The sequence below is a fragment of the Camelus bactrianus genome, chromosome 33 (genome assembly GCF_048773025.1).
Source record: "Camelus bactrianus isolate YW-2024 breed Bactrian camel chromosome 33, ASM4877302v1, whole genome shotgun sequence".
Taxonomy (NCBI): domain Eukaryota; kingdom Metazoa; phylum Chordata; class Mammalia; order Artiodactyla; family Camelidae; genus Camelus; species Camelus bactrianus.
The window spans coordinates 23,536,516-23,549,671 of NC_133571.1; the positions used below are offsets into that span (position 1 = coordinate 23,536,516).

The following is a 13,156-nucleotide window of genomic DNA, read 5'->3' on the forward strand; positions in this document are numbered from 1 at the left end:
GGGAGGGGGCTGTGGAGAGTGGGCAGGCAGCCCCCTGCCCCCCGTTCCGGTCATGCAGGGCCCCTCCTCGCTGCGCCCGAGCCCGGGCTTCCGGGCAGTTACAGGGTCGCTCGCTCAGCAGCAGGTGGGCCGCAGGAGCGTTGCACGTGTGTGGCTCTCGTTTCTTCCTCCAGACAGCCCTGTGAGGTGTTAGGACTGAATGTGAACTGATCCAGGGAAGACGTCTTCCGTTTGCTGGGGACAGTCTCCGCTTCTGCTTCTTGTCCCAGAATAACTGTTAACAGCACCCGCCTCACTCTTACAACTACCCCAGGTCACGTGAGGCGCACCATCGCACCGACCGTCTTCGTTTGACAGAGGAGGCAGGTGTCCCTGGGATGTGCTCAGTTATGTCGTCGTCCGCTCTCCGCAGGGCGGTCAGGCTCGGGGCGACTGGGAGAGAACGGTGGCGCCTGTCCTGTAGGCTGCACTGTCACGGTCCTTCCGTAATCACGGGCTCAGAGCCGGACCTCGGGCTGGACGTCGGGTGGGTAGAGGGTTGCTATTATTACTCACAAGTCTTCAATGAGAGACAGAGTCTCAGGATGGGGACGTGGCCGTGAGACTCGCAGCCTCGTGTTCCGGCTCCTTCCTGCTGCCGTGGGTGCGGGCGGGGTGTGCAGCCCCCCTTGTCGCCTTGTCTTCAGGATCTTGTACCCAACAGCTCCAGCAGCTCGAAGTTTAGAAAGTTGATTTCTGCTGATTTAATTGAGTGTCTAAATCAAAAAACAGAAATTTAAAATTATTTTATTACCATTTCCACTTCCTTTCGTGGCTCCGTGTGTGTGCGTGCATGTGTGGGTGTGCGTGCAAGTGCGTGCGTGTGTGGATGTGCGTTCGCGTGCGAGTGCGTGCACGTGGGTGTGCGTGTACGTGTGTTTTGCATGCACGTGTGTTTGTTGTGCGCGTGTGTGCACGCTTGCGTGTGTGTGCATGCACGTGCACATGTGTGTTGCGTGTGTGCGTGTGTGTTGTGCGTGTGCGTGTTTGTTGTGCGTGCGTGCGTGGTGTGCATGTGTTTGTTGTGCGTGTGTGTCTGCGTGCGTGTGCGTGTGCATGTGTGCGCGTGTGCGCGCGATGGCCAGTGTGGTGCTTCCAGCTGACCTGCGGTCTGGGACGCAGTCACCAGCTCTGCATCTCAAGGCTCGGGCTAGGTGACTCCTGAAGACCAGAAAGTTAATATTCACCCAAAGGTGCTTAGCTCAGATCCCGGAGCCTGACTGCTTGGTAAGATCCAGGCCGTGTAAATGTCAGAAATGTGAATCAATTATGGAGGACTGGTCATTCTCTGGGCATTGCCCTCCTCCAGGTCAGAACAGGAACATTCCAGCTGGTCCCCTGGGGAGCCAAGAAAAGGTGATGGTGGGGGAGGGAGAGGAGACGGCGGAGGGAGGGCAGGCGTCGCTCCCAGGAATCCGGACTTACAAGTGGCAGAATGCTCCACAGACAGAACCAATTCGTGCTTGGTCATCTAACTTTATACCTTTGGTGTTTTTCCTCCTGCTGCACCGCACGCCGGCAGCTGTGGGCTTTGTGAGCGAAGACGAGTACCTGGAGATCCAGGGCATCACGCGGGAGCAGTCGGGGGACTACGAGTGCAGCGCCTCCAACGACGTGGCTGCACCGGTGGTCCGGAGAGTCAAGGTCACGGTGAACTGTAAGTCGTCTCCTGAACCCCCACCCTGCACGTGCGTCAGGGCCGCAGCGGACAGCTGGATCGGGGGTTGGGAACCGGTGCCGCATCGCGGGCCACTGCTGCCTCCAAGAGCAGCGAGTCCAAATGCTAAATTTAAAAATAGATATAAATTGGAACTGAAAGTAATTTAATATAATCCCAAACTTGACTTCCATTCCCGAAAGATCGTTCAGTGACAGTCAGTGCATAATTTATACAACCGTGTCTCTGAATCCCAATTTTCCCCATGCTTTACTCGTAACATCCCCAAGTTTCTCAGCCTCTAGACAGTCAACTCCTTAATAGGGAGGGAAAAAATGAGTATGGAGGAAACATTGTAATTTCTGCACTTATTTTATCTCACGCTTTTCCAATTAGATATGTTGATGGACGTGGTGTACATCCGTACTCGAAGGATAAATAGATGAACAGACACATCATACGCACATTAGAGGGCGTATCTCTAGACTTGAGTTCTGCTAATAAAGGACCCGCATCCTCCTTTACCATCCAGACTCTCTCCGACCTCGTCCTGCTCGGCCCTCCCCGCTGCTCACGCTGCCCCCTCTGGGTTCCCCACTCTGTACACAGACTCGGTTCTCTAAGATGCTCTGAAAGTTTTCCCTGCTGTGCCTGTGCCGGGAAGGCTTAGGACAGAATAGAACCCGGGAACTACACCAGCAGCGAAGCAGCCTTTGTCCTTCGAAACGTGGGAGAGGTGGAGGCAGAGGAAGAGTGCTGTGTTCTGGGGATTGCCCGTTCTTGACTCATATTGTGGTTTCTCTTACAATTTGAACCTAATTAACGCACAACACTCTAAGAGCAAGGAAACCTGTATGTCAACACTAACACTGTTTGTACCCAAATACGATTTCGTTTCAAAACGACGTAGGGTGACTTACAGTTAATAAAGACAAACCTAAAGAGTAAGGAAATGTAACAAAGGGAAAACCCATGTAGGGACTATGTGAGATCGAGGGGTGAGTCGGCACACGGTGCATAGACCAGGAGGTGGTCAGACGTGGGTCCAGGACATGGCGTCGAGTTTCTAAAGCAGAGAGGGGAAACATCGTCTGGTTTGACGTTTATGTCCAGAAGACAGAAGCAAATTAGTTGCTTGGGAGAAACACTGCTTCTTCTGGTACTGAGACCCCAAAAGAATTTCAGTTCACGGTCCCCACGAAGCGAGCGCAGCAGCCTCAGGTGCACCATTGCTGCGCTAAATAGAACCGCAGGTGCTCATGGCTGTTTTCCACAATGGGCATCGGTGCGCACTGCTGGAGCTGCCCAGGGTGGTTTGGCAAAGACCTGAGAGGGACGCAGGCCAAGTGCATCGGTCTGCTTTGGTCTGGCTTGATTCTGGGACCCAGCTTGGAATACCTAGAAGAAGGGCTGAGCTGTAAATCCTTCAGGCAATTCCCCATGAATGTTATTTCTTGCAGCTGAGCTTTGGATAGGAATTGAATGGTTCCAGGTCGTGTGCGCTGGCTGGAACCGGGCTGCAGAAACTCTGTAAGGCTGCTGAAAGGTGCTGACTGTCACTCCGCGTGGTGTGTGTAGGGTTGGCAGCACCCTGGGAAAGTTGAAGAGCTTAATCAGGAAATCCGCCGGAGCCCCTGGTCTTTCAGGCCGTGCGCAGGGGAACGGGAGCAGTGCCTGCAAGGAAGGCACAGCTCAGCCCTGGAACAGCAGTGAATGGGTTCACGCTCCCGCACAGCGCGGACAGCAGAGGCAGAGAGCAGGGAGTGGAAAACGAGGTCGGTGAACGAGGCAGCCTGCCTCACTTCAGATGCATTTTGAGATGTTCTGCACCGTCTTCTTCCTGCAGATCCACCATACATCTCAGAGGCCAAGGGTACAGGCGTCCCCGTGGGACAGAAGGGGACACTGCAGTGTGAAGCCTCCGCAGTCCCCTCGGCAGAGTTCCAGTGGTACAAGGACGACAAGAGGTAGGACCCCCCCCACCGCCTCCCCCCAGGAAAACTGGACCCCCCCCTCACTTCCCCCCAGGATGAGGGAGCTTTTCCAGGCTCCTCATTCCAGATGGATGCAAATGAATTCCTGCAAATTCCTCTTCCAAATTCCTCCTAGGAGGGGGACGCTAAATACAAACAAGTCTTTTCTTCATATTAATGAATTTCAGCTATTTTTTTATTTATTTGTTTTTATTGAAGTACAGTTAGTTTACAATGTTGTGTTAATATCTGGGGTACAGCATAGTGATTAAGTTACACGTATATATATTCCTTTTCACATTCTTTTTCGTCATAGGCCATTACAAGGTATGAATATGGCTCCCCTGCTGTACAGGAGGACCTTGTTGTTTATCTATTTTATATATAGTAGTTAGTATCTGCAAATCCTCAACCCCCAATTTCTCCCTCTCCCCTCCTCCCCCCGGAACCATAAGTTTGTTTTCTGTGTCTGTGCGGCTGTTTCTATTCTGCCGTGTTTTAAAGTTGCCACACAGAACTATTACTCACCAACCAACAAGCCTGAGAAAAGCTATTGTAGGAAAGCAGAGTCTCACAGGAAGGGCCCCCGGAGCGCGGAGGCCTGTGACCGAGTTAGAGGTGCAGAGCCCACGCACTCTGCCTGCGGCTAGTTTTAACAGAGTCTCGGGTCTCAGGAATGCTCAGGGCGGCTACCACGCTGAGTGATGCTCAGGGCCTCCAGTTCTGCTCCAGACACTCTCCATGGCCGTGGGGCCAAGTGCCCTGACCCCAGGGAGCCCTCCCTGTGTGTCCAGATAGAACCTTCCCTGCAGGAGAAACGAGAGGGGCCTCCCCCGCCCTCCCCATCGTGGCCGCCGTGTCAGGATGGAGGGTCATTGCCAGGAGTTACCCGACGGCACGTTAGCTCAGGGTTCAGCGGCTCAGCACGGCCAGGCCACACGGCCTTCACTGTTGTCAAAGAGCTGTTTTAAGGTGGTTGAGCGGCAAATAAGCGTGCAAGAGCTGTCCACGGTCAGAACACTTCCACAGAAATGGGGAGGGGGCAACCCGAAAGTCCTGTGGTGTATGTGGGGCAGAGAAGGAGGAAGGAGTTAAGGAGCTGAGAAGCTGGGGGAAAAGAGCAACAAAGAGGGTACTTACTTGTGGGCAAGAGAGCAGGCGAGCAATTGCGGGCCAGGACCCAGGCCGGGAACCAGGCCGGGATCCAGGCCAAGAGACCCAGGCCGGGACCCAAGCTGGGAGACCCAGGCCAGGACCCAGCCCGAGAGACCCAGGCCGGAAGACCCAGGCCAGTCTGCTGCCCACACGACTCAGAACGTCTCCAGGGCTTTGGGATTCTTTCCTGAAGAGGCCAGTCAGATACCAAGACCTTCCAGTCTCTGAAATGTCATTTAGAACCAAGTCACTTAGACACATTGTTGCTGAAGTGTGTGAATTGAGTCTTGGGTGAAGTAGAGTTTTGGGTAAAGTAGTAAAGAAACTGCTTTACTTGCTCTGTCAGACAAAGGGGACCACAGGAGGCCAGCGCCTTTGGAGCTGCGTGTCCACCAGGGGGGAGGGTGGAGAAGTTTCACGGGAAGGGCCTGGGGTGCGGAGCAGGTGATGAGGACCAGAGGGTGCGGGTTTTGCGTTCTTCCTGTCCCGGAAGTCCACGCAGATGCAGTTGTGTCTGCGGCATGGAAGTCTCGCGATGGGTTTGTGGTTCCTAGAGCTCAGGTGGCTCTTAGATTATGACCTTCTTCCTAGAACGAAGGAGGCTGGGGTGGGGGAGTGAGAGTGAGTGTAGCGGGAAGGCTGGGGGCTCTTCAGCACGAACGCAGCTGAGCAAGTTAAACAGAGATGGGGGCTTGCCAGAGGAAAAGAAACGAGCGGCAAGAATCCCAAGTCAGAGTGACTCAGCGGCGTCAGTGTCGGGGAAGCCATTTTGGAACAGAGGTGCGTTACTGCTTCAGTGTGACCTGCTGCGTCTTGTCCTCAGCCTTCCAAGCGACAAGCAGCTCTTTTCCATTTTTAAGCACAAATTCTGGCAGCAACATAGCTGGGCTGTGTGCATCCAGCCCACTTCATAGATGGAAGCACTGAGGCAGGATGAGGTGAGAAGAAATAGCTGGCTTTCCTCCTTTTTCCCAAGAATTCAGGATCAGGGAGAAGGGACTAATATTTTCCAAATAAATAAACATGGTTGCCTTTCTTTGAAATCCTGCTTCTTTCTTTCTTCCTTTTTATTCTGATAAGAAACTGAGGCGTGAAGTTCCAGGATCAGGAAAAAAAAAAAAAAAAAAAAAAGCCCAAAACAAAAGTCTCCTGGGCTGCAGGGTAGATTCTTGGACTTTCAGGTGTCCAGGTCTCCATGGAGGTCAGTCAGTTGCACTGTATTTTCCTAGTCTTTACAGGATGGAAAATGCAAGCAACCTGTAGGGGAAACAAGATCTTAAAGTATGTGGAGGAAGAAGCCTGGCCCTTGGGCCAAAGCAGCCAAGGTGGGAGCGGCTGCTGCGTCTGGGGCGGGGCTGAGGCTCCAGCAGGAGGAGGGGGCCGGTGTGGCCCGCGAGGCCTTCAGAGTCCCAGCCTCAGGCAGCTCCCGTTCCTCCTTTGAGTCCTTCTCACAGCAGCTTTAGTTGATTCTGCTCAGTTTTCCATCTGATGCTCACTTACTCGTTTCCAGTGTTCTCCCACCGAATGGAGTTGTCTGTGTTCTAAAGTCTTGTTGGGGCCTGTCCTTCCCGGCCCACTGAGGCTAGCGGGGTCACCTCCGCCAGGCAGGTCTCCCACGGCAGACTGCGCCTGCCAGGGGGAAGATCAGCCTTAACTGAGCTCACATTCCCGGTGAGATGAGCAGAGTCCTGAGGCCAATCAGAGGGGCCTGAGGGATGGGGACAGGCAGTTTTCTCAGGAGGTAGAGTGGAAGTCCCTCTTGACCGTGACCTAGACACTCAGTGCCGGCCACTGGGCATCTGAGGGAGAGGAAAGGGAACACTGGACGTAACGACAGCCACCCATCCCCGGGACTCAGGCCATTGGAAAGCCTACTGGTTCCTTAAGAAACTGCAGCCTGGCAGGAGCGTGGGACAGGGAGTGTGTGACCACACGGAGTGACACCCCAGCAGCTGCCATGTGCCACCAAGGACCACCTGCCGCCCTACGTGCTTTCAGCTAAAGATGTTTCAGAGCTGTCGGGCTGCACCTGCGCCGGGTGAGTGTCTCTCCCCACCGCGGAGCTGAAATCTAATTCACAGCTTGGGTCTGATGTGAAGGCTTCCTCCCCAGCCCAGGGATGGCATTAAAAATGGCAAAAGGGATCAATAAGCCAATTGAGCTCGTGGAAGCCTCCAGGCAGGTGGGCGGTAGGGCGCCTCTATGGGACCAGCGTCTACATAACAAGCTGGAAATAGAAGTACCGGGGCCTCAGGCCACACAGCTGGTTGCCTCACTCCGTTGGGACAGTGCTCACGTTTGAATGAAATCCGTGGACTCAGGCCAGTGCACTGCCCCTTGCTTACGAGTGAGAAAGGCTCCCGGAGGAGAATCTCCATCAGGGAAGGCAGGGCGAGCTCCTGCAACCCCCTCTGACCTCCCTGGAGTCCGGCGTGGGCTGAGGACTGAAGCCAGAGCCAGGGCTTCTCTTCTGATCACGGCGTCCCAAGGTTTTGGCAACGGGGAGGGCGCCCCGTCATCCAGCAGAGACAACACCCTCGGAGAAGACAAAGCAGCTGCCGTCTCTGCCGAAAACATACTGTGGCCCAGGGATGGGCAGGGGGTTGTCAAGCCTGACGCCACAGAAATAGATTGCGTGGAAGAACATTTTATGCTCTACAAAGCGTTTTCCATCACGGTCCTGCTGGGCTCCTCTTTCTATGTCGGCCTTGAATGTCGTCTTTCTCGGTCTGACGGCTCCGATACCAGCCATTCGCCCCAATCTGTGTCCCTGCGCCTGGCCCAGGATGCGCCGACCTTGACGTACGTGACTGTCCACGCATCCCGCGCCAGCCGGGCCCGACACGGGCTGTGACTGGGGTCCCTGAGGTCTTCCACTCGGCAGCATGATTCTCCCCACCAGCATTTGTCTTTCCTGGAGCGTAGACTCGGCTCCTGGGCGAGGAAGACTGATTACTTCAGGGAAAGGAAAAGGTTGGCGTAAAGCCCGTCCCCCAAAACAGGGCAGTCCGGAGTTTTTCTGAAAAGAGAGGAGCTGGTCTCATGAATTCCATGCAGATGTGCAGTTTCAGCAAGAATTGCCGCTCACAGCCCCCAGAGATGGGGCTGTGCTTCCCCCCCCACCCCCGCCGCCGCCCCGGAGCAGAGGCCTCCTTTCTCGCTCCATCTGCCGCGTGACACCATCTGTGCGGTTGCTAAGTCCACCTGGCTGTCTCCCCACAGACCAGCCGTGGCCCCGACCATCGGCCCTTGTGGCACACGGGACTCTGCCCAGGGATGCTGGGGGACACTGCCCTGGCCTCGGAGAGCCAAGCCCGTCCCTCTCAGGGTGAGCTGCCATAGTACTCCGGGCAGGTCACCTCTCCTGGCCCCACAGAGTCCGTGATGTAAAAATGGGCCCTGATTCTTCTACCCGAATCACAGCCACAAATAAGGTGTTGCTTGTAGAACGCCTCAAGTCCTTCAAGGACGATTTGTTGACCCAGGTGCTTGGAAAACACTGTGCTTTCAAACCCCTTAGGTTTTCTTTCTCTTTGAAGACTGGCTGTTTCGTTTCCACGGCCGTCACCTTCCTCATCATCACCATCGACGTCCGTTACGTCCACACCTTCTGAGCACCACTGCGAGCACCGCGTGGCGCTGAAAGGCAGACGGCTGCCCCGGTGTACTTGTGGGCGGCACCTGCCTGCAGAAAGCTTAGATTTCTGTACGGAGAGATGGATGTCGGGGCTGTGCCAGGAGTGTCCCCAGGCTCATGCGTACAACAGACACGCAACTGTGTGTGTCATGTGGCGAGCTCCCTGTGTGGCAGGGTGGGGAAACAAAAAATAGTGTTTGTAATGATGTCAGGAAGGGGGCAGAGAGAAGGCCAGAAGTCCAGAGTCTGTCTCCTTCCTTGTGAGAAAACCATGGATAATCATCCCCTGTCCCCCCGTTTTCTTGTCTGTCTCAGGCTGGTTGAAGGGAGGAAGGGGGTCAAAGTGGAAAACAGACCTTTCCTCTCGAAGCTCATCTTCTTCAACGTCTCCGAGCACGACTACGGGAACTACACTTGCGTGGCCTCCAACAAGCTGGGCCACACCAACGCCAGCATCACGCTGTTCGGTGAGGCTGAGCCCGGAGCCGGGCGCAGGGGGAGGGGCCGGGCAGGGGGGAGGGGCCGGGGGAGAGTGGGGAGGAGCTGGGCACCGCGAGCCAGGGAGGAAGACCGAGGAGGGGGTGGGGGAGGACCAGTCCATGTGTGAACGTAGACACAGGGAGAGGGGAACACGTGGAAAAGAATGGGTTTTATTCTGAGAGGAGACATCCGGAGACAGGAGAGAACTATCTGGGGACACTGAGGTGACCCTGCAGCTTCCCCCGTCAGTATGTCCTGAACCGACCGTGGGGGTTACCACCGGATCTAATAGGGACCAGAAACAGGTGCTGTTTCAACCCTGGATCCCTGATGAGTGTAAAATGTCCCCGTTTCTGAGACCTTTTCTGGCCACTGGGACATAAGAGAAACTGAATTATATTCATAAAAGTAGACTCGTGGGCCTTGGGATCCTGAAAAACACTCGTGTCAGAGGGAGAATTCACACAGAAAATGGGCGCTTCCCCGGTTCTCCGTCTGCGTCCAGGGGTGTCAGCGGGCTGGACTACGATGCTGTCTGTCCACGCGAGCCGCCATCCTGACAGAAGTCACATAACCATTCATGCATTCATTCATTCAGTCATTACTTATCGAGGGACTAGCGTGTTCGAGGCAAGGTGCTCTGCCTCCATGACACATCCCGCGGCTGTGCTGGTGCCGGAAACTCACGAGGGAAGTGACATTGAAGCTGCCCGGAGGGCCCACGGCCGGCACTTCTGTGGGTAGAACACTTGCCGGCAAGTGAGTCTGGACGCCCGTCTGCGCCACCGGCGTCTGTGATGGCTTTCATCCCGGGATGGGTGCGGGGTCTCCCCTCAGCCCGTGGGGTTGATCTCTGGCAGTTTCAGGGGCCAATCCCTCAAGGCCACAGGAGTTCCGTTAGCTGGGAATCTTTCAAATCTGTTCCCCTGGTCGCCCACGTCAGCCAGCATGCGTGGCATGGGGGGAAGCTGAGGAGGTGAGCAGGTGATTGGCAAGAACTTAGATCCATTTATTCTGAGGACTCCCGGTTGTTCCAGAGCTGTGAGCACCCCGCGCTCACCCCACCCCGCGGATGCCGCAGCACGGCGGGTCCAGGCCCAGCCTGCCCCCAGTGGCCACCTCTGCTTCCAAGTCCCATTCTGCCCCGCTTTTCCCCAGCACGGAAACAAAGCCCAGCTTCACCCAACAGGGCTGGGACAGGGGGTGGTGCTGCCCTCGACCCCAGAGCTGGTGGATCCGACCGGGCAGAGCTGTGACTAGAGTGAGGGATCTGTCTGACGGCTCCCGCGCGGGCACAGTCATAATTGCCCCTCGCATTTGTCAAGACTTCGGGCTTTCTGGCAGATGTCTGTCTGCAGGAGCAGAGAGCCAGGATTAGAAAGGGGCGGCCCCCTCGTCCGTTCGCCTTGCAGATCCAAGGCTCTGGCCCGCTTCCCTGACCTCCACCCACCGCCTTCCTCCTGCTTGGAAACCGTCTCCCTCCTCCGCTGACCTCTTTGCTCTTCCGAATCAGATGCACGGAGCAGCTTCGCGCTGGCTTTATCACTGCTGTCTAATGCCCTGGCCTCGTCCCCTGAGCCGTCTTATGATAAGAAGAGGGAGCAGAGCAAACTTTCAGAGGGAAATCGCTGGCGTTTGTGGCAGGCGAGCCAGTGAAGCGTGTGTCATAAATCTGCTCCTCTGGGCAGCCCCACGTGGGCCACGCAGACCTCTACCCCCCCACATGGTCTATCAGCACCCACCTCGGGCCGTTCCTGCCAGCGTTCTGGGCCCCAGGGCTCTCCAAAGACACGTGTTAGAAAGTGATAGTAGGTTTGCATGGGAGCTTAGAAAGACTGGGTCAGACGAAGGCGGGTGGGGTCCACGCCGGGACGCTCTCTGGGCCTCAGAGCCCTTAGGTGCTAAATCCCTGAGAGGGAGGAAGAGTTTGGAGAACTTTCCAAATTTAATCAAACAGAAACCAGGTTTTTGGCCTCCTTTGAGAGAGCGTTTCCGAGGAGCCGTCACAGCGATGCCGCCTGGGTGACAGGTGCCACCGAGCTAGAGAAACCCCCGGGTGAGCAGACGGGCCTCCCGCCCCGCTGGCTCTCGCTACGGCTGGTCCAGGCATCGCAGCCCCTAAACTCCTTATCGACGGACGCCACCCGCTATCAGAAAGGACAAATACACACGTGTTAGGGAGCCCCCTACCGTCATCTCCCAGTGTCGGAAGACCCTCCACCCAGAGCCAGCCAGCCGAGTGGGGCAGAGCAGAAAGCAGCCTGCGCTTCATTCGAATACGCGAGCTTTGTGGCAAAGTTATTCCCCCGCAGCACCAGAGAGCCAGCCAAACTGTCATCATCTCCCACCACCCTGCCCATGCGGTGCCGCCACATGACCTAACGTTGAAAAGTGAGGGATGCTGGTGCCAGAAGACCCGTCGTGGTCCGTATCCTGGAGGTACTTAAGTCACACGGGGCAGGGGTGGTCCTTCCCGTCAGGAACCGCTAGGTTTTGAGCACCTGGTCCCTAAGATCGCAGAGACTGCCGGAGACCAGTAGAGCCCTGCCCTGTGATCTGTGATCCGAGTCACAGAGCTTCCGGGGCGTCCTGCTCCGTCCAGGATGCCGCGAGATCAGAAATTCCTGAGCTTGGTCTCCCAGTGTGAGACAAGGTGGGTCGTGGATGTGACACACGTCTTGTCTGGAAGGGGACTTTGGCCCTTGATTACCAAATCAGGACCCTGACTCAGCACCAGCCAAGGGGTCAGTCCTCCCGCGCTGAGCGCGCTCCGGCGACCAGCTCCCTCGCCTTCCAACCACAAGTGCCGCCACTCGCACCGAGCACTCAGCATCCCGCACGCTGCATCTCATCCTCCCACCGCTGGTTTCTGCGTCTTCCTTCACGTACCCACCCCTCCAGAAGTGCTTGTGAAAAGCGGTGTACAAACTATATATGGCAAATACATAGCTGCTGTATATAACACGTGTTTGTTTTCATTTTTCTCTCCTGTGTGTCCCTCACCCGACTTAGAGCTAAGTGAGCCCACAAGCTCATCTTTGCTGCAAGGTCAGTATCCTCCCCGCGGTGTGGACGCCCCTCCCCACCCTCTGCTGGAGCCCCCCGCCCCCGGCTGTGCTTCACCTGCGGCTCCCAGCTGCACAGGTGCTGAGTGGATGTTACTGGGAGCCGATGACACTCCGAGGAGAGCTCCCTTTTCTCTGCTTATGTTGTCCACCCTCCCCCGGAAGGGCTGGGAGGGGAGAGGGCAAGAGACAGCGCCGACACCTCGAAGCCCAGAGACCCGCATGAAGCCAAAGGCCGAGAGAGGGAGGCTGAGCCAGCAGGCAGGGAGTCAACCCAGCCCCGGCCCAGCGACAGCAGCAAACGCCGCGAGCGCGAAGGTTCGGGTGTTCCCGAACCACGGCAGCCGGCTCGCAGGGAGGGCTCCGAGGGAGGGAGGCCGGCAGGGCCAGCGACCTGGGGGGTGCACTGCTCGGTTCCCGTCCAGACAGAGGCCCTCTCTCCTTGCGGGAGCCCTGCGCGCGCGGGCAGATGCAGCTCCCTCTCCGTGAACTAGAACCGCTCCGCCTCCCCCTCCTGAGAGCAGCCCCAGCATCCAACCGAGAACACAAGCCCGAGGCTTGGGAGACAGCGCTGCACGCCGCAAGCCGCTCCCATCCGGTCTGCGCGGGGGCGGCCGTCCCCCGTCACGCCCCAGGACGCGCCCCGCCGACTCGTCGCCCCAGCCCTCCCCCAGCCCCTTCCACCCCTTCCGCTCAAGCCCGGCCCGCGTGTGACGCCGGCGTCCCTTGTCTCTGTTCGCACAGCCCTGCAGGTCTTCTCAAGGCCACTGGCCAGCCAGAGGGGTTCATTAAGACCACGACCGAGCATTTGGGCAGAAGTGGCCCCGGGCCAAGTGGTGGAATCAAACCCGTGCTGTGTGTGTGTTGTTTTGCTTGTTTTCCATCTTCTAAGGACAGTGTGGACCCTAGGATAGCCCCGCAGGCAGGCAGCTGTGAAGACAGTTGGGGAATGTCTTTCCCACCTTGCACCTGCCCGCCCCGGTCATCCTCATCCCGCCTGCCGCACACCCACCCTGTCCATCCGTTCACACCCGCCTGCGCAAACAGTCATCGGAAGACAGTGTTCGACGTGGCAGGTGGGGGAGGAGGTAGCAGGACTTGCGCTGTATGGGACGCCGTTTGCCAGATGAGGAAAAGGACTTTCATCACG

At 56.8% G+C, this 13,156-nt stretch overlaps 1 protein-coding gene across 3 annotated transcripts in view; it reads left to right on the top strand.

The window, feature by feature from the left end:
- Positions 1–13,156, top strand: part of NTM (neurotrimin) — an 826,130-nt gene that overhangs the window by 797,871 nt on the left and 15,103 nt on the right. For all 3 annotated transcript variants that reach the window (XM_074356875.1, XM_074356873.1, XM_074356874.1), the window contains 3 exons: positions 1,562–1,696; positions 3,543–3,663; positions 8,777–8,928. In XM_074356875.1, the coding sequence (XP_074212976.1) occupies positions 1,562–1,696; positions 3,543–3,663; positions 8,777–8,928 (408 nt within the window). The remainder of the gene's footprint in view (positions 1–1,561; positions 1,697–3,542; positions 3,664–8,776; positions 8,929–13,156) is intronic.